This window comes from Chelonia mydas, chromosome 3 (genome assembly GCF_015237465.2).
Source record: "Chelonia mydas isolate rCheMyd1 chromosome 3, rCheMyd1.pri.v2, whole genome shotgun sequence".
NCBI classification, from domain to species: domain Eukaryota; kingdom Metazoa; phylum Chordata; order Testudines; family Cheloniidae; genus Chelonia; species Chelonia mydas.
In genome coordinates, this window is record NC_057851.1 from 48,901,833 (window position 1) to 48,923,500 (window position 21,668).

General features: G+C 39.3%; 1 protein-coding gene across 3 annotated transcripts in view; it reads right to left on the reverse strand.

Annotated features, from left to right (window-relative positions):
- Positions 1-7,761: 7,761 nt before the first annotated feature.
- Positions 7,762-21,668, reverse strand: part of LOC122464967 (protein eyes shut homolog) — a 122,028-nt gene continuing 108,121 nt past the window's right edge. For all 3 annotated transcript variants that reach the window (XR_006289437.1, XR_006289436.1, XM_043542444.1), the window contains exons 3-4: positions 8,957-9,110; positions 7,762-8,750 (exon numbers count right to left, since the gene is read on the reverse strand). Coding sequence is in view for 1 of the 3 variants with exons in the window: in XM_043542444.1 (XP_043398379.1) it covers positions 8,720-8,750; positions 8,957-9,110 (185 nt within the window). In the remaining 2 variants the exon portion in view is untranslated. The remainder of the gene's footprint in view (positions 8,751-8,956; positions 9,111-21,668) is intronic.

Below are 21,668 nucleotides of genomic sequence, written 5' to 3' on the forward strand. Positions count from 1 at the left end.
TGCAGCTTCTAGTATAACTGTATGATCCATGCAAAAGCTGGCCAGACAACATTAATTGAATAATTTATGCAGCCCATTTTTCTTTTATGAAAACAGTGCCCTTCCCAGCCAGGAATGACTGTTTACTTCCATACCCACATACTAATTTAATGGGGACAATTGTGGAATGTGGTTGCAAAAAAATTAGAAACAAGTACATTCAGTATTTTCACTTGACTCATATATGAATCAGTGCTGTACAGACCTCAACAATAAATCAATATGGGGAGAGGTGTTGTGTTTATGAAACCCCAGGCCAGTTTCCTGGCATTCCTACAGTTACATAAAGTGGAAATCAGTAAGATACTACATTCTTTCATTAAGTGTCTGGGTAGAGCCCTGATGCTGTTATTTTCAATACTTCGGACAAGATTCTAGTATCACCCTTCTCTGTTGAGATGCGGTATAGATGTGCCATCCACTTTGTGAATGGAAACACAATTTAAAAGATCAGCCCAGCCTGCCCAGAAAAGAAAAACAAACTTCAAAATGTCCTAGAAATTCCATCTCTCTACTGGCTTAGCTCCCCAGCCTCACAAATTGCTCCCACTTTTTATCTGAAAATCCCAGTAACTTGATCATGTCTTCCTCTTTGTTACAGTTACATTTACTCAATCAGGAAATTGAAACATTATTTTGTAACTACACTGGACATGCCTGCACAAGCACTTACCACGCGGCAAACTGGGGTCTAACACTACAACTCTCGGGCATGCTGCACACTAACTGACTGAGTGGACCCTACAGATGTGCCCTAAAAGTTCCCCAGTGTACATTAACATATTGTGATTGGAACTAAGGTAACAATGAATAATAAATAGTAAATACAGGCAAACAGTTCACTAACATCACATAGGCTAAGATGTATTCACATTCAACATTTGTTGAATAATTTTGAATTAATGAATTCATAAAGAGGTCTGATCACATATAATTCATGACCAAAACCAGTCAAAACTCCTCAAATAAATTATCCACCATTCTCTGCTCTATGCCACGATGTCAAGTATTTTCACACACTAATTCAGGCACTATATGTAAAGATACACACAGTTTATATAGAGGTCTTATAAGACTGAAACAAGAGGCTCTTCCCTATACATAAGTTATTGTAAGCACACACATTAGCTTTTCTGCTTGGTGTATGACTCTGAAGGAGGACTGGGGGAACAAGAGCCCATCTAGGGCAGATTCTGCTTACACTAGTGAGAAAACCACGTTGACAACTGGAAAACAGTTTCAGCATACAGTTTAAACACAGACTCCTCTTCTCAGCTGATTCTGAACACAGTTTGGATGCCAGTGTGCTACAAACTATTTTAAGAAGCTACCTCTGAGGATAGGCAAAACCTAGTTTTGTGCAAAATTATGGTGCCATATACTTATTGAGTAAATTCAGTCAATACTCTGTAATCGACTCCTGTTATAAACAATACCTTACAATCTTGTTTTTACACTTAAAATTAATAATTTTATTCACGGCTTTAATTGAAAAATTCAGTGCAACTCCAACTACTGTAACTATTCACTAATTGGAAAATTAAAAACAAAACGAGCAACTATGCCATTGGCAAAAGCTCTGATGCTTCTTTATAGAAAGTTCTTATTTCTCAAGGACAGCAAGGGAAAAGAAATGGATATCTGATCTGGTGAGTGAACATTTAAAACTCATTTCATCTTCATCAGCTGTTAGAAGGAGAATGCCAGTAGGCCCTTCAGATGTGAGAGTATTAGGAATAGGTGAAAAGAAAAGGAGTACTTGTGGCACCTTAGAGACTAACCAATTTATTTGAGCATAAGCTTTCGTGAGCTACAGCTCGCTTATGCTCAAATAAATTGGTTAGTCTCTAAGGTGCCACAAGTACTCCTTTTCTTTTTGCGAATACAGACTAACACGGCTGTTACTCTGAAACCAGGAATAGGCGAGTTATGCCTCAAGTCTGGATGAGTTCATTGCCTAATGAGAGCAAAGCAAACATTTGGCTAGTTCAGAAGTTAAGGAGAAATTAGTAGCAGGTTTCCTAAATTACACTTTAATAAACAGGGTGTAAGCGGGGGCAGAGACAAGGGAATGGGCAAGAGGAGAGATATAGAGGAAGAAATCCTGGTTCCATTGAAGTCAATGGGCTTTTTGCTACTAACTCCAGTGCAGTCAGGATTGCACTCACCAGCTGCCTATCTGTCAAATTTGATCCTGTATCCTTGCCTGGAATTAGTTTAAGAGGAATTATTTTCTCCTAACTAGACTGGTCTGAATCTGAAACACATACAGTGATTTATTCCAGTTTCTGTTTTCCCCTTGGCTATTTGGGTTACAGGAGGAAACACGGATTCCACAGCGAAAGATATACAAATAGAGTTATCTGTCCTTATCTTCTAAGAGAAAAAAAAATCAACCCTCATCTCATGTATGCATAGTACAAAATTTTGAGGGAACCCACAATTGCACTGTCAGGTTTGTTTTTTTCTTATCCAGAAGTTAAGGATGATTGCTGAAGGATAGCTCTTTTATTGTTGCCTTGTGAAGGATATATTACTTCCCCTTTACATTTTAGAGGGACTCAGAGGAATAATCACCAGTCATTTTGGAGGCCAGGGCCATAAACTCAGATGCATGTAAACCCCTGCCAATCAGAGCCCACAATCACACATTTGAAGTTATTTAGTATGGCAGTTTTTAAAGAGATGGCAATATAAATTCCGGTAAAACAAAGTAATGTATAAATTGAACTTACACTAAAAAAGTAATTTAACAATATGTAGAGTGAAGTCATGAATATATATGTGTGTTAATTTTAAGGCAGGAATCTGGGAAATAAATTTATTTTTCAGTATGGGATTTGAATTCTATAACTGGAATAAATCTTCCTAGTTCAATTTAGCCACATTTATTGCCAAGTTATTATTAGCATTTGAAATCAGTATACCATTTTCATGTCTCAAGATTATGGATCAGAGATATTGCTGTCTCAGCTAAGAAGTGCAGACAATTAGGTGTCCAATCTATCAAACAAGAGGAGAAGCTTAAAAAATAGAATTTTAGAATTTTTTTCTTGTTATTGAATTGTAGTCATCTCAAGTAGTTTTCACAGAAAAGGTCCTTTGACTGCAGGATTAAGCAGAGAAGAAGGGAAGCATTTTCCCTTTTTAATCTCATATGCTTTTATAATTTATATTAAAACACAAAATACATTCACACATTCCCAGCCAATGAGTAATTAGATTTAGTTTGTGGATGTTGCAAACTTAACAGCAGGATAGTGTTTTACAATAAAACCAAAAAAATCACTTAACTTGTACCCTCAAAGAGAAGATGAGCCTCATGCAATTTCTAACAGCAGATCCTTCCATGTCTCTGTATTTATTTAGATGGCCTATATATTATAAGGATTTGGAGACCTATTTTGTAGTTTTCCATCTCTGCTACTAACAGAGCAGTTGGAAAGTTAATGCCGATAATGGCTCCCAACTCTGTGCCAGTGAAACCCAATGGAGAGGGGCACCAGATGTAAAACTAAATGGGAAAACATCAGTGGAGTCATACTGAGTGGGAGTCGGTGTGGAGGTGCAGGGCTTCTGTGAAGTTGCCCCCTCATCTCCTCTGGAAAATCCCTCAAGATCCACAAGCTTCTGGGATGCCCATTCAACAATAGACATTTTTTGTCCTTTTCCCCTAATGGAATGAGTTTTCCTAATCCCAGAGGTCCCTCCTTCACATATTTCCAAAGGAGACAGTAACTGGATCCCAAATATTAGGGAAAAATCTTATTCTGCAATACACCAAAAAGAGTTAAGGGAATTCTTCTCTCCTTGTGAAAGCATCCGATCAGGATAACTCTACAGAGCTCCAGAGAATGATAGGGGAGTGGGCTGACAAACCATGTCTCCAGGAGTTGTGGTCTGCAAATTGTGGAAGGGGTCTAGATCCCTGGGTGACTGGGTGACAGGCTGCAGTCAGCAGCATGTGCTAGATATCAGCAGGTAGAGGCACAGTGTCCTTCTGTTAAGAGGAGCACCAAAGAACAGCTTCATAGTGCAACTGCTACCAGAAGGGAAGGCCATGCTCTGGCAATTAAGTTCCAGTAGCTAAGGATGCAAGAAGTGCCTGCTCAGAGCAGGATTTGCCCTTTGGCTGGGCTCCTGCAACTTTAGGATGAGGAAGAGAATTAAAACACAGACAAATACGATAAAGTGGAAACAGGTCTTTTATGAAAACTAGTAACTTCTGCTAGTGTTGCACACTCACTTATGCAGCACAGTGAGATCAGATTAAAAAAGAAAAGGAAGTGGCTGGGGCATCCATATGGCCTGTTGATCCAGGTCTTCTGGAATACGCACTTGGGACTGTGATCAGCTGGCCATCAATTAGAGCAGCTTTAGTTAGATCTGAATTGGCACAGGATGAAGTGCATGCTGCACCCGGCAACATACACCAGAGGCCAGTGGGCTCCAAGACAAGAACAACAAGAAAGTAGCTTCAGTCACCCACCCCGTTTGGAATTCATACTGAATACACCTCACCTGGGTCAGAGAATCTGGCCCTATGTCTTTGGGACAAGTTAAATGTTATGATAGGGAGCATGGAGAGGCTGTGCTACATGATGAATCTGCTAAGCAAGGAATCCCTCCCATCAACCCGTCTCCCACTGCTTTATGGCCCTCTGATGTCACACGGGTATATCTCGTGGCCAAATGGGGGAGAGGGCAGAAACCTCCTGCCAGGGAAAGACCCTGACCCAGGAAGTGACCTGGCACTTAGGAAAGTGGTTGCAGCATGGCAAGCCAGGAGCAGCAAGGAAGCCAGATGGAGGGATAACGCCCCAGGAAACTGTGTTCAGAACAGCCTGCAGCAGAAGCAAGGAAATATGTGTGGAACAGGGTCAGACACTGCACCCACATTCAGGTCTGTGCAGAACTTGAGGGAAAGCAGCAGAGACTGGGTAGGGACCCAGTGCAGAGGGGCCCCAATGAGACACACCACTAACTAAGCCTGGCCTGGAAACCACAAGCTCTTATTTGCCATTAATAGAAGAGTGGACAGGAGAGGGCATGCCCACACCAGGCCTAAAGGGCCCTAATCCTCAAATGGACTGTCCCCGTGGGTCCAAATAAGAACTGCTGTTGTTTCACTTTGAGTTAAAACTATTTAAGCCTCTGGACCTAGAGTGTTTGCAACATTTCCCTTTCTTGCCAGCCCTAGTAGATTATTCTTTCACTTTAGCCAAGTGTCTGAGTGATTACAGGGTCTCACCAGGGCTGGTCCCTTCAGGACCTCGCAGCTGAAGCACCTTCAGCACTTGCCTTCAAGTCACAGTACACCCCTTGCATAACTTCTACCACAGAAATTTGGGATATTCCAGCACCGAGCAGCTATAATAATTACACTGGTGGTAGATGTGGGATTCAAATTAGCAGATTTGGATGGCAGCATTTAGTGGGCGGGCACCATAGGTAAGAGGGTTATATGGGCAGAAATGAACAACCAGATGACAAAAGTAAACCTTTGAGCCCTGAGAGTAGAAATAGACAAGGCAGAACAGGCAGTGAGATGCAGTGCATCTTCATTCCTGGGGCTTATCCTGGGAATGGCCAGGGCTGGGCCACCTGAATCAACCATTTTGAAAAAGTTGCCCAAATAAATGACTGGATAAGGCCACCAAGCTGGATTTTCTTGGCTTGCTGCTCCAAGACTAAGCCCAGAAGATGTTTGAAGGATTGACACGTGATACCCAGGAGGAGTATGCTTCTGCCAAAGATGTCCTACAATTGTCCCTGGACTGAACCACAAACCCCAAGTTGAAATGAGCAGCCTTTGAGAATTGGAGACAAGAAAAAGCAGAATCTGTCAGCGATTCTCCAGCACCTGGCCACCAAGTTATTCCCAGACTGAATGCAGGATTTACTGACCAGTGATGAACTTGTGACCCAGACAGCTGGGTGAGAGATTCGGATAGTTCTTCAGAAGAAGAAACTTGAAGGTCTGGAAGAGGTCATCAGGATTGCTGCAGAACTAGAACTAGCCATAGAGGCTGCAGAAGAAGGGAATTCAGCTTCCAGGGCATGAATACAGCAGGCTTATCTAGCAGTCAGTGCTTCTGCAGGAAAGACATGGAGCTCAGACCTCCAAAAACTGATTGAGAGCATGAGAGAAATGCAGAGTGATATGAACAAGCTCACAGCAGAAAGGAAGACTAAAGAAAAACAGGGACATAGAAAGGAACTGAACCCTCATCAACAGCCGTCCAATAGGAAGGACTGGAAAGTTCTACTATATTGGAGATGTGGTGGCACAGGCCATTTCCAATGGAATGCCCAGAGCAGGGTAGCTCTTAGAGGGAGGGAAACTATCAAGAGCAGGGGCCAATGGCCTGTCTACAGACTAGCAAACCCCAAACAAGAGATTAGAGTGGCCTGTGAGATTGGGTCAAAAATACTACATCATGGCTGAGATCAATAGACACCCACATAAAATTCTTGTAGATGCTGGGGTACATGTACAGGTTTCCACTGCACACTCTTGAGTGTGGGAAAGAGCCACCCAGGGAGACCACAGGATGTTGAGGCCTTTCAATGAGTGGTTCAGGTTGCAAACCAAACTCATCTGAAGATGATAGGAATATGGCAAACAACTCTGAGCACTCTCCATTTTACCTGTGAACTCCTGGTAGAAGAAGCAGCCACCCAGAAAGTCCTAATTGGGACTGATTTTCTCAGACTGTATGAGGCCAACCTAAGCTTTAAGAGATGCCTTTATATCAGTTGTGGGCAACCTGCGGCCCGCGGGCTGCATGCCACCCACCAGGGTAATCTGATTGCAGGCCGCAAGACATTTTGATGACGTTGACCATCCACAGGCATGGCCCCCCGCAGCTCCCAGTGGCCTGTGATTCGCCTTTCCCAGCCAATGGGAGTTGCAGGAAACAGCTGCCAGCACGTCCCTGCAGCCTGCCACTTCCCGCAGCTCCCATTGGCCCGGAACAGCCAATGGGCAGAGCAACAAGAATAATAAAAGGTTTAGAAAGCAGAACCGATGAGGAAAGGTTAAAAAATTGGGCATGTTTAGTCTTGAGAAAAGAAGACTGAGGGGACACCCAATAACAGTCTTCATATATGTTAAGGGCTTTTATAAAGAGGATGGTGATCGATTGCTCCCCATGTCCAGTAATGGACAAGATATAAACAGCTTAATATTCAGCAAAAGGAGATTTAAGTTAGATATTAAGGAAAAAAAATTCTAACTATAAGAATAGTTAAGCACAGCAATAGGCTTCTAAGGAGACCTGTGGAATCCCTTTCACTGGAGATTTTAAGTACAGGTTAGACAAACTTCTGTCAGATGTAGTCAGGTATACTTGGTCCTGCTTCTGTGCAGGGGGTTGGGCTAGATGATATCTTGAGATCTCTTCCAGCACTACATTTCTATGATTGTGAAGAAAATCTAAAAATCACTGGATACACAACTTTTTTCTTCTGATGTTAGGACTTAAAAAAGTAAATAAACAAAAACAAACTATGTTCTGTGGGTTTTAGTGGGATATTTGTAATCTCCATCATGCAACTTCTCCCAACTGTAACTATGTCCCTGTCTAAATCTCTGAATCATAAGAAAGAAAGAAAGAAAGAAAGAAAGAAAGATGATTTCTATCACAGCACAGCCTCCTAACAGAGTTAAGGTCCAGAAAAATAACCACTATTCATACCATTTTATTAACTATGTGATAAAGTAAAACAATGGTTGAACTGTTGAAATATCTTTTATTTTTATTGTAATATTCATCACAATTAATACATTAATGTGGATGGGATAAGTACTTCTGAAAGATTTCTACTGTAATTTAGTATTAACTATTCAACCCATTATTTTACTGTTACCAACATGACTTAAGTATGACATTCACATCATTATTTTCTCATTTTTCCCTACTATCACATACAAGCTATCATGGCTGGAAAAGGATGTTTCAATCTGTTCACTGGGTACAGAACTTAATACAGATTCTAACATTATCATTTGATTGTTATAAATGTTCTTGATATTCTGTGTATGTCTCTTAAAAATCCACACATATACCAGTAGGAATTAGTCACTTTTATACACTATGCTTGCATTGCATTTGCAATTAAAGTTAGTTATAACACAGTTTACTGCTTCTGCTTTATATTATGATGACATTGTGGTAACACGGAATTACTCAGATTTAGCCTGATCAGTAAATCTGTTGTTCATTTGGTGCTAGAAGCATGGTGAAAAACATCTGATTTATTCTAAATGTTTATCAGATATGATGAGCAATTCATTTTAAGCCCCTTAATATTATGCTTAAATTAATTACCCTAGTTTTCTGACTGGCCTAATTTTTACATATAAAACTGCCTGGATCTCAGTACATTCAGATTGGTTCATACATTTTCCAATGAAGTAGATTAATCTGCGTGAACCACAATTTAGCTGATACCAAACACACTAAATTGTCAAACAATCTTCCAGCATACACATACAGATTTTTTCTTTCCAAAATATGACTCTTTTACTGACATTAAGGTAACCTGAGGAAAGCGTTATCATTAGATAATAGCTTGGCTGTGGATTTAAGATATTTAGTCATGGATCATGTGTTATGTCCAACGATGCTCTTGGGATAGGATTATCATTATCAAATGTTAAACACACACAACCCTTTCATGTCTTATTGCTTGTCCAGCATCTGATTCTGAAAAAAAGAAATACTTTAAGGCTGTTTAAGAAATGTGTCAAAAGAACACTTTACTGTGCTCCGCTGAGAATCATGTTTCACTTTTATGTTCAATACATTTTTAGCAACTTTCTCTTGCATGTATATCTGTTGCTACTTTTAACTACAAATGGATGAATTGTGTTGAGTATCTCTTTATGAAATATGTTATGGCAAGTTCTTACCTTATTGTGATAGATAAGAGTACATCTTTGCTAACAGATTGATTGACGGACACAGCCAGAATGTTTTGTGAGTTGCCACACCCAAATCGAACTGTTGGTCTTCCTTCTTCCAGATACAGATGAAGAAACTGTTCTCCAAAATTCTTTTCACTGGCTTTGAAGACACAAATTACAAACATTACTTACTATCATGTTAGAAAAAGATCTTTAGAAAACAATCCATACTCTAGGAACAGCAAAAAAAAACATAACCAAAAAGAATTTCAGCTAGTTAATATTGTACGCGATCATTCTACAGCAATGAATGATAACCTATATCTTATCCAGCATTTGTGTTACAATGCAGGATCTTTTATTAGTATATACAATTCTGCTTGAGTGATTGTGACAACAGAATTCATTTTTGGATCAACAGCGATATAAAAATCTTCAACTTGAAAGACAAGATTTCAGTATTACTTCCGTAGCTCTTCAATTGTACAATGCTTATATACACTTACTTTAACTGACGATATCACCCTTCTACACCCAACAGTATAAATTAGGTAATGTGGTTAATGATGATGGTAATAACGCAAATAAATCACAAATACTTTAGGAAATTTTCCATCAGTTTTCCTGCTGGTTTTCTTTCTATTGAGTTCTGCCATACTTTTGAATTTAAGACGCATAAAAGATTTTTTCTTGTCTCCGGGGAATGTCAATGACAAGGATTATAAATAACGGACCTTTGTTCAGGGAGATCTTGGTGGATCAGTAATTGCCTGGACCACTACTGGTAGTTGGAATATTGATTATTATGCTTATTGCCAAAACCAGCCAAGTCAGTAGGCCTTTAGTGGACCTGTGCAACAGCCTTAGCATAACTAAGCCAGAAGGAAAGGGGGTTTTGAGTGACCACAAGAAAAGGGTCTTTTCCTGCGTCCTTCCTGATAAGATCTCTGTTGAAATTGCTCAGGAATGTGTTTTTAAAAAACAGGAAGCCTACCTATATTTGCCCTCTGGGATGTGTTTGTCAGGAACCTCAAGCATGCTGACTTTGAAAAAACACATCTGTCTAATGGTCTGTGAAACCTCTTGCTTAACCTTTGAAATTGCTTGTTTAACAAGTTTTTTTTTGATTGAGATGTTATTGTACTAACACAGTAAATAAGGGGGGAGAAGTCTGGGCTAGTTGGATCATTTCGTGGACACATCTGAGGGTCCTCAATGGCAGACGGGCAATAGGATGTCTCTCACTGTATCACTCGAAAACCGTTCCAGACTTTGGTAATTACTAAGGGTTGTGATGTTATTAGTAACCTGTTGCGGATGTGTGTAAGAGCTTCAGACTAGCTTTAAGTAAGAGCACTCTTGTGTTATACTGCTTGTGTTGGTTGGCCATGTCCCTATTGATTTATTTCCTGTCACTGCCTTGCCCAGAGTAAAAGTTACCAAGGGCTTTGGGTTCATAAAACCCCAAATAACACTTTTCCCATGACCTCACATCGTCTTCCCAGCCTTCTCTGGTAGACCATTTGACGGATTAAGGGGGAAGGCAGATAAGCTGTTATCACTGAAGTGATCCAGGCTTAAAATAAATGCTCTAGAAGATGAAGACACAGTTTTCCAACTTTATTTGCTTTTTTAAGTATTATGCTGCCACCGTTGAGACTTTTATCCATAGGCTGTTGTCTGTTAAAGCAAAGATTGCTCCACACAAGAGTGAACCATTTTGAGTTTCAAATATTTCCTCAGATTTATATTTTTATATTTAACCATGTTTTCCTCAGTAGCATGAGAAAGGGTTTTTTCCTCAATGATAAACTTGTAAAGTGTTAATAAGATTGTTACATTATTTCACACTTTAACTGAGCTCAATAAAGTAGCCAACCAAGTCTCTTCATTCAGCAACATATGATCATAAATTTATTCTTTTCCTTCTGGCAGCTAGAAATCATAGGAGTTTTAGGTCATCTTTCAACCTTACTCAAAAATCGCTTTTTGGAATTTAGAAATTACTGTGTGACCGAGCTTTAAACAGGAGGCCATGATTTGTACCCCCTGTCTAGAAGACATATTCATGGCAGTTAGGGCCACACTTTGCTCTTGGATGAACATACATGTCTATTTTTAAAAAACAAATGGAAGTAGTATGCAAGTCACGAATACTACCTCAGTCCACATATACACACCACAACATGCAATGAACATGAATAAAAAGGAGTATATATCTGTCCCCAAAATAAAAAAAAGACAAACCTATGGGAAGTTTTAGGAAAAACACCCTTTACTTAAAAACAAATCAAAAGTAGTTTAATTGCCACAAGCTGAGGTTTGGATTGGGGTCAGTTCCAGTGGGAAAACCATTCCTTACTCCCAATCTTGTCCACAGCTAGGCCTTTCCTTCCCTCAGGGAGGTCTGCAGAGTACCGCCCACTCACAGAGCAATCAATGGGCTCAGAGAGGGAAAAAAAAATCTACATATTGTTCATTCCCAGGCTCTCCTATACAATAGGGTACTAAAGGGCTGGAAGGCACTGAAGCTAGCTCTAGGCTCACAGAAGGAAGTCCTTTTGTAAAGGGGAATCTCAACTTTCATTAAAAATATAAGGATGACATTTCTCAGCTGTGCCCAATAAGCAGACAGGAGGAAGGTAGGGGGAAATAAACTGCTCTTGACTCTCTGGTCCTGACTCCCCATCATAGTTTAGAGTAGCCATAGGTCATGGCAGAAGGAAACTCTTTCTATGCTCCCTTTCACCTGACAATGCTCCTGTGCCAGGAGTGAAATAGGAACTGTGCAGCACCACACCACCTACGGATTCCCCCCAGGCCCAGGGGCATCTGTTCACCAATCTTAACTGAGGATTAGGCCTGCTAGGGAGATAAATGCAAAGTGGACTTATCAGCCCCAAGAATGTTGTTTTAAATGTCTAAACTTTTTGCTTGTAAAGGAATGTAAACCAATCACTAGGGCGGAAATGGGTAAGCAGCCTGGATTCCACTTCCGGAAAGGAAAGAGATATCTAAAGATCCCACCACTTCTCATACACAGAGCTTTTATGTAAAATGATTAATTCAAGTTGGTGAAGTATCCCCAAAGGTAGGGAATGTAACTTCTTTTCTGACACTCTCCAAAATAGATAGGTCAGCCTTGCACACAGTGGTAATATAATGGTGGTCAGAAATTGGTAATACTTAGGTTGGAGAGGGGCAGCAAAAAATTGATTTGCAGGCCCATCCAAAAACCCTTACACCACATTTACTATTTAAAATGTCAAGTTCTTCCTAAGGATAGAATGGAGCCAGCTACTGCACACTCTGGCAGCTGTAATACCACAGTGCAACTGCCATTGTTACTGGTGGAAGGAGGAATTCTTTTCCATTTACCACTTGGAGTGATGTGTAACCCACACAACTCCTGGGTGTGGTGGTCTGTCCCATCCAGTGGCACTGAGACCACTTAGAGAGAGAGAGATTAATGAGTCTGCTCTACACCCTTAGCTAATAGTCATATGGCTTTCAGCTCATGCAGTCGAGGCTCATGCACTAAGCTCCAGAGGCCTCAGATTCAATTCTGCCTGCCAATGACCTGCGGCTGTTGGCATTACAGATGCACTACACAAACCCTGGCATCTGTCCCTCCCTGCTGCTAAGAGGGTTCCAACAATGCACAAAAAGGTAGACTCAATCTGCTGCTCTGCTGAGCCCTGCAGGAGCCAGTCTCTCTCCCTTTAGTGACTGCTTAGCCCAGAATTCAAAAAGCCCATACTTGGAGGGAGCCTGAAGCCCTTTATACCCTCTGTAGGTCCGCCACTATGAGCCTATATGAGAAAAATAAAGCGTGAGAAGTATGATCAATCAAGAGGGTTAGAGATGGATTTGAATAGGGGTGAAATCATTATGGATTTTGGAGTGGGAGGAATATGTTAATGATGCATTTTAAGGGAGGAGGAAAAGAGCATGTAACCATTAGCTTTCTTTGCGGGGCAGGTGGGGAGGAGAGAGGATTTTGTCCAAAGAATGTAATATAAATTGCTGAGTGCTGAGGTAACCCCTTGTATGATTTGTGACAGCACATTACTATTTCTGGTAAATATAATCAGTCTTTTCCTCTCACCAAAGGAAAAATGGTCTCCCCACCTCTCAGCCTTCATGAATACAACGCCCTTTATACCTAGAAAACAAAAATTCTTCATTCAGAATCAGCCCACCTCTTACAGGGAGTCTCCTCCACCTTCTGATTCTCAGTTTACAGCTGGAGGGCCTCTATTTGGCATGTGTTGCAAGTCAAGCCAAATGAAATCTCTGTCTCCAGGGTAGTAGGTGCTTTCCTAGCGTGGTGTTTCCACAGTCGATCACAGATCCTTATTGAGATGCTTATATGCTTAGCTCAATATTGTGTTTCTGTGAGATCTAGTTAACTTAGAAAGCTGACTTAAATTGTTCAGATCTTATGCCTTTGGCTTTTATGTTCTCTTTTGCTAAAAAGCTTTTGACAGTTAAAACTCAAGATCTAAATATTAGAAAATGTTAAGACTGTAGTTAAATACTTATTTGATTTATTTTTCTGTTTAGCACAAGTTACTCAGTTTTATTAAGCATCTTCTATGTAAAACTGAAGTTAACATTAAATTTGTAATTAGGGCTGATTGAATAATATTTATGGAATAATCTTTTCAACATTTGCCATATGTTTAGAATAAATTAGACACATTTTCTTTTCATTGTTCTCTCAGCCTACAGAGCAGGGAGAATAAGTCAAGGAAATAATTGTAAATGTTTTAGAAAATATTGTGTCATTTGCCAAATAAAATAGTCAGTGAATCATTATTTGACCAACTTTAAATGTAAAGACTTGGCACATATTAAAATATAATAATGAGTCTTAGCATAAATGACAGCTAAGATCTGTGAAGTATCTGTTTTAATGGGGAGCACAAAGGATGTAATTTTTTTTTAAAGGATCATTTGTAATGGTATTTTTATGCTGCATTGTGGTTAAAACACAATTAGTTTTGACAGTTAGACACAATTTACTCATTATGCACACACTATGAAATCAATAGGAATGAAATAAAAGTTTTCAAAATGCTTATTTCATTCTTAATGCTTCAAACAAATGATGGTTAATTATTATTACCACAATGAGAATTCCCTGGATCTTTACACTTTATGGACCAAGGGCATATTTAAATGTGAAATTGCTCATGAACCACCAGCAATATAGAATCATAAATTTTAAGGTCAGAAGGAACCATTATGATCATCTAGTCTGACCTCCTGCACAACGCAGGCCACAGAATCTCACCCACCAACTCCTGTAACAAACCCCTAACTTATGTCTGAGCTATTGAAGTCCTCAAATCGTGGTTTAAAGACTTCAAGGTGCAAAGACTCCTCCAGCAAGTAACCCGTGCCCCACGCTGCAGAGGAAGGCGAAAAACCCCCATGGCCTCTGCCAATCTTCCCTGGAGGAAAATTCCTTCATGACCCCAAATATGTTGATCAGCTAAACCCTGAGCACGTGAGCAAGGCTCACCAGCCAGACACCCAGGAAAGAATTCTCTGTAGTAACTCAGATCCCACCCCATCTAACATCCCATCATATTGGGCATATCACCGCTATTAGTCAAAGATCAATTAATTGCCAAAATTAGGCTATCCCATCATATCATTTCCTCCATAAAAATATCAAGCTTAGTCTTGAAGCCAGATATGTCTTTTGCCCCCACTGCTTCCCTTGGAAGGCTGTTCCAGAACTTCATTCCTCTGATGATTAGAAACCTTCATCTAATTTCAAGTCTAAACTTCCTGATGGCCAGTTTATATCCATCTGTTCTTGTGTCCACATAAATAATTCTTCTCCTTCCGTGGTATTTATCCCTCTGATATATTTATAGATAGCAATCATATCTTCTCTCAGCCTTCTTTTGGTTAGGCTAAACAAGCCAAGCTCTTTGAGTCTCCTTTCATAAGACAGGTTTTCCATTCCTCAGATCATCCTAGTAGCCCTTCTCTGTACCTGTTCCAGTTTGAATTCATCCTTCTTAAACATAGGAGACCAGAACTGCACACAATATTCCAGATGAGGTCTCACTAGTGCCTTGTATAACAGTACTAACACCTCCTTATCTCTACTGGAAATACCTCGCCTGATGCATCCCAAGACTGCATTAGCTTTTTTCATGGCCATATCACATTGGCGGCTCATAGTCGTCCTGTGATCAACCAATACTCCGAGGTCCTTCTCTTCCTCTGTTACTTCCAAGTGATGTGTCCCCAGTTTATAACAAAAATTCTTGTTATTAATCCCAAAATGCATGACCTTGTACTTTTCACTATTAAATTTCATCCTATTACTATTATTCCAGTTTACAAGGTCATCCAGTTCTTCATGTATGATATCTTGGTCCTTCTCTGTATTGGCAATACCTCCCAGCTTTGTGTCACCCGCAAACTTTATTAGCACATTCCTGCTTTTTGTCCCAAGGTCAGTAATAAAAAGATTAAATAAGATTGGTCCCGAAACCGATCCTTGAGGATCTCCACTAGTAACCTCCTTCCAGTCTGACAGTTCACCTTTCAGGGTGACCCGCTGTAGTCTCCCCTTTAACCAGTTCCTTATCCACCTTTCAATTTTCATATTGATCCCCATCTTTTCCAATTTAGCTAATAATTCTCCATGTGGAACCATATCAAATGCCTTACTGAAATTGAGGTAAATTAGATCCACTGCATTCCCTTTATCTAAAAAATCTGTTACTGTCTCAAAGAAGGAGATCAGGTTGGTTTGACACGATCTACCTTTTGTAAAACCATGCTGTATTTTGTCCCAATTACCATTGACTGCAATGTCCTTAACTACTTTCTCCTTCAAATTTTTTTCCAAGACCTTGCATACTACAGATGTCAAACTAACAGGCCTGTAGTTACCCGGATTGATTGAAATAGGAAATATGTTAGCAATTCTCCAGTCATATAGTACAACCCCTTAGTTTACAGATTGATTAAAAATTCTTGCTAATGGGCTTGCAATTTCATATGTCAGTTCCTTTAATATTCTTGGATGAAGATTATCCGGGCCCCCCAATTTAGTCCCATTAAGCGGTTTGAGTTTGGCTTCTACCTCGGATATGGTAATATCTACCTCCATATCCTCATTCTCATTTGTCATCCTACCATTATCCCTAAGCTCCTCATTAGCCTCATTAAAGACTGAGGCAAAGTATTTGTTTAGCTATTGGGCCATGCCTAGATTATCCTTAACCTCCACTCCATTCTCAGTGTTAAGCAGTCCCACTTCTTCTTTCTTTGTTTTCTACTTATTTATATGGCTATAGAACCTTTTACTATTGCTTTTAATTCTCTTTGCAAGGTCCAACTCTACATGGCTTTTGGCCTTCCTCACATGTTCTTACCTCGGTAAGGTAGCTTTCCTTGCTAATCCCTCCCATCTTCCACTCCTTTTAGGCTTTCTGCTTTTTCTTAATCACCTTTCTGAGATGCTTGCTCATTCAGCTTGGTCTACAACTCCTGCCTATGAATTTTTTCCCCTTTCTTGGGATGCAGGCTTCTTTTATTCATGGTGGATGTGAAAACTACTATAATGTTCTTAGTCCATTAGTTGGTACCAGTTGTATTCCTTTTAAATATATATTTAAAACATCAGAGAAAAGATCTCATTACTATGTAGCTGTGTGCAAGTACTTCTGTGCTTGCATTTAAAATAGAAGATGGCCACTAATCTATTAGAAGTGATGGGCAAACCAATCTTTCCTGAATAAGATTCTTGTTCCTCGAGGCTACGTAGTAATTTTCTATTAATTATGTATATCCTATCTCTCTCCCCATATTTATAATGGCCAATCTATTCTTTTGCCAGACTCTGTAAACAACAACCAATTAGTTCTTAGGACTTGTTACTCACAACTAACTGATTGACAAAATCTTTGTTAATAAACTCTCTAAATATGCTTTTGAACAACAATTTGGTGCTATTGAGTAAAGTGACCTAATTTAGTTAATTGTCCTCATAATTTGCCTTCCAGTCAATAGTGTTAGCCTTTAAGCAACAAAAGTTGGGTTGAAAATGTTTTTTTTTTTATGTCCATTAAAATGACAAGTTAAACTAATTTTCTTGTATGTATGACTGTTAATTCTCATATTAACAGCTGAAATAATAAAGCATTAAAACAACCAGCCACCCCTTTCCAATGTTTTTTGTTTCTGTTGAGGTTATTGTTTGGGAAGGATAGATGTGAACGATAGGGCAAATGGCCTAGACTACCTGGTTAATCACAGCTGACTGGAACACTTGGTGATGATGTTTGCAAGGGTTAGTTCTTTTTTGTTTTCCCTTTTGATTGTCACCTAAAAATCCTTCTTAGGCATTCTGATTCTACTCCATGTGTATATTAAAAACCTCTCTTTTGAGATTTCCCAGCATAGTTAAATGTTTTGCTAATTATGGCGTAGAAGAAGAGCTATGGTATCAATCTAATAAAATCAGGCATGTTTGTAAAATTACTTAGTTGTTAGCAGAGTGGCCAAAGAGAGTTCTGAATATGTGTAATTATCTTCCAATAAAATACATATGAACCGACATGATCTGTTTTTAATATACTCTTAAAATAACATGTGCTATATAAGGAAGAGGGATTTTGGTCTTAAGTGCAAAACTCAATGAATCCTTAACTATGTGGTTACTACGGATGCAATTATAATAAAACAAATTTAAATCTTATTCACACCTCTACAGTTAGTGAACCCAGGAACCCACAACTATGTGCTTATATTGGGTTTGAGCTTTAAAATCCAATTAACTCTGTCTTCGTCCTCCCCACCAACTTGCTCCTTTCATTTTTTTCTTCCCCCAGTCTCCCTTCCTCTTGCCTCTCCCCTCCCTGTCCCTTGCTTTACTTTTTCTATGGGTCCTCAAGAGAACCTGCTGCTGCTGCCAGTCCCCTTCTGTTCAGCTGTTTGATGTTAGCGCAGCTTCTGAGAACAAGAAATGGAAGCAGGAGCTGCACTATCACTAAACAGAACACCGCTGGCATTAGCAGCTTCTTTTCAGAAGCCCTTAAAGGGAAAAGAGAAGAAACGGGGAGCAAGGGGCAAAGAAGGGGTGGGGGAAGGGGGATGAAGGAGGGCACGTAGGGAGCATAAAAACCTCACACATCACACACACAATAGTGTGTTTATCTGATACAACTACATAGAGCTGGATGTCTGCACACAGGATTTATAAATTACAAAATTCTGGATGCTATATATAAAACCAAATCCTGTTTACCAAATTACAGATTATAAACCCACAGGAATTGAAACTTTTTTTTTATTAAAAGCTTTTATTGGATTTTAGATAAGTCCCAAGAGATGCTGCTGCTCTCTGGAAGGAAGGGAAAAACTGACAGGAGGAAAGAGGAGAGAAGATAAGAAAAAATGAAAAAAGAGGGAGTGGCTTAGAGGATGTTTGATGAATAATAAGCATGTAAAGTGGAAGTGTGACAAAAAATTATGGTACATAATACCATCTCATTGATCATTTGGCTTGGAATAAAAAGTGGGTGAATACCTGGTTCTTTGAAGTTAAATGGGAGTTTTGCACCCTGTAGGTTTTCATACTGTTCAAGTCTGTTAAGTCTTTTGTATGCCTTTTCCAACAGCAGTCAAATTTCAAAATTCATAAATCCATTAATCCATCTATTCATTGTGATGCTGATGCTTTTCTTGTCTATAATACTATTTTTAAGACAGTGGCACAGAGAAGCTAATGTTTGTGACAGTTGGTTACATCCACAGACCCTGAAATTCTCAGCGCATGAACAGCTGTAGTGTGATGGGATGATCACTTGGAGAGCAAGGGAAATCCAGAAACACATCCTTTCCCACAACATATATAGCAGTGTCCTTTTCAGGCCTGACAGTGCCAGGAAGTACCAGTGGCCTATACCTCAGTCTTATAAATTCTGGTTGGAGATCCATGGAGGTTGAACAGTATTTTATGTTCTATATGTCTAGGACAGAGGTAAGGGGATTCTTCTACTGTTAAGGCTAATTCTAGTCCATTTTAGATTACAAGATGAAGTTCCATGCCTGACAGGGTTTAAAGGCTCATTGTTGACCTTCTTGACATTCATAAAATAATTCATAATGAAGAGTAGATGGCAGAGGCAAGTCTTCGCAATGAACCCAATTTTTAAAAAGGTTCATAAAGTGGGAAGATCTAAGACTTCAAAGGCCAGATCCAAAATCCACTGAAGTAAGTAGTAGTCTTCCCATTGGCTTCAATAGGCTTTGGGAATCAGGCCCTAAATGCATTATTGGGGCCTCACTTTGTATGCAGCCAAAAAACAACAGAGTTCCACTTGGACTATTTTTGTCCAAAAATCAAACATTAAACATATATATTCATACTTTATTGGGATTTTAAGACTATCTGTATTACAGCAGAATGCAGAAGGTCAAAACCTTATGATTCCTTCCTGGAGGTCTCAAAAATGCTTGAGTTTCTCAGTGTCTTAATGGATCATATCACGCCTATACCAATATACAAAGCAGTGAGACAGACCCCTTCAAAGTACATTACAATACATTCAATAAAGGTCTTCTCAGAGCCATGGAGAGATTGTATAAAATTTGTACAATGAAATTTTCAATGTATCAACTAGAAATTTGTATTCCATCATGTACTGCTAATGCAGCCTTTGGCCCTTAGAAACTGCTCATGATTTATGCTAAGCAAGCAAATAATATTAAAAATGAGAAAAGTACACAAATAATGTATTTTTCCATTTTGTTTCTATTAGAGGGATTTATGGTGCCTTGAAGTTTCTTCCCTCTTTGGGAATTAGCTATTATTGCTTGTTTCTTCCATTGAATAATGTCCAGATCAGTGGATACATATGTATAAGAAAAAAAGGAAGTTATTTTCTACTTTGTACATTACCACTTGTAAAATGAAGTCGATACTGGATTTTCATTGTACCAGACTTATTCATCTGGGCCAGAAGAACCTCCCCATCAAAAGGGAAGGGGGATTTGAGGCAGCCCTCATGCGCTTTGTAGGTGTAGATGATGCTCTCTCTCTCTCTCTCTCTCTCATTTTTTATTGTAAGAAAGCTGACTGAGAATGTAACTAAACACAACATTCAGGTACTACACTAACAGGGGCCGTGTAAGTATGTAAGACAGATAGGGGAAAAAATAGGATGCAAAGGGGCAGAGACTAAACCAAAACGAACAAAACGTGCCAAGGAAGCAGTGAACACTCTGAGTCACTGCACAGTCAGTAGTCCCAAGGAACTGAATTTACCTTTATCACCGCGAGGGAGGGAGTGGTAAGTGAGAATGGATAGATTCTGCACCTTGCTCCCACATGTGTGCATATGCAGAGGTGACACTTGCAGAGCATGACAGTTTCTGGTAACTTCTCTATTCCTTACCTGTAATTTTTATTTCTCACAATGGAGGAAATCCTCTGGTTTGCACAGCTTGTCCTTGCATGTCAAAATTTTAAATTAAGTATTTAGATGTTCCATTTTATTAATCTTATGGGGTTTTATTAATATTTTACAGCTAGTGAACATGGTTTAAGCTCAGAGAGGAAGATAGTCCAGTGGTTGGAGTGCTAGCTTGAGATTGGGAGACCTGGGTCCAATTTCTTACTCCATCTCAGCCAAGTCACTTAGTCTTTCTATGCCTCATTTCCCCATCTGTAAAATGCAGATAATAGGACGTCTCTACTTTTTAAGGGCAGTGTGAGAATAAATAGATTAAAGAGTGTGAGATGTTCACACACTATGGTAATGGTCCCTAGAGAAGTAACTCAGATAAATGGGAAGTTATGCTTGCAGTGCTAGAGTAGTCCAGCAGAGGGAGTGTAAACTCAAATGAAGGTGCTCATCCCATAGTGGTGGAATGAGTGGGTCTAATACATAACTCGTATACAATCCAGACCACAGCATACCCTCCGTTACGAGAAGCAAACATTCAGAGAAACTATTTTTTTCTCTTTTCTGGAGACTAAATAGCTTAAATAGCAAGAAAAAAATTCTCAGTAATTTTTTCTTTAATATGAAGGGGGGAGGCAAGCTGAAACCTGAAGGTTCATGGATAGTTCTCTGGTGCTTGGGAAGTAAGGTATTGGTCAGGGGTACCGGTGAGGTGCCTTTACTTCAGCCCAGCCACTACAGGAAGCTGAGGAGAGGGAAGCATCTACACAAGGTTTTAAAATTACAGAATAAAGAGGGATGATGCCCCAGGAAAAAAAAATTAGGATGTATGAACATATGATAAACAGAGGCAATGCTCTGGAATAAGGGAAAGAGAACCTCAAAATCTGCCAGACATTTAATCATAGAATAAAGAGGAATTTCACAGAAAAAGAGTGAGAATTCAGAATAAAGACTGGGATAAATTCCAGTAACAATGCGTATCAATAAATGTAATCATTCTGTTTGGGGATAATTTTTTCACTTCAATACCAATTATCTGAGGATAATGGGGAAAAAAGAGGATTAGAGTTTAATATAGTTTAAATAGGCATTATTTTAAAATTGTGTATTAAAAACCATTATGACTAGAAATTACTTTGTGTTGTTTTTTATGAGTTAACCTTAAAGCTTTGAAACATTGTATTGTGCAGTTTAAAAAACTGAAAAATTGAACACATATTTCACATTGACAAGTTTACTTCTCAACCCACTGAAATAATTCTCTTCCCATT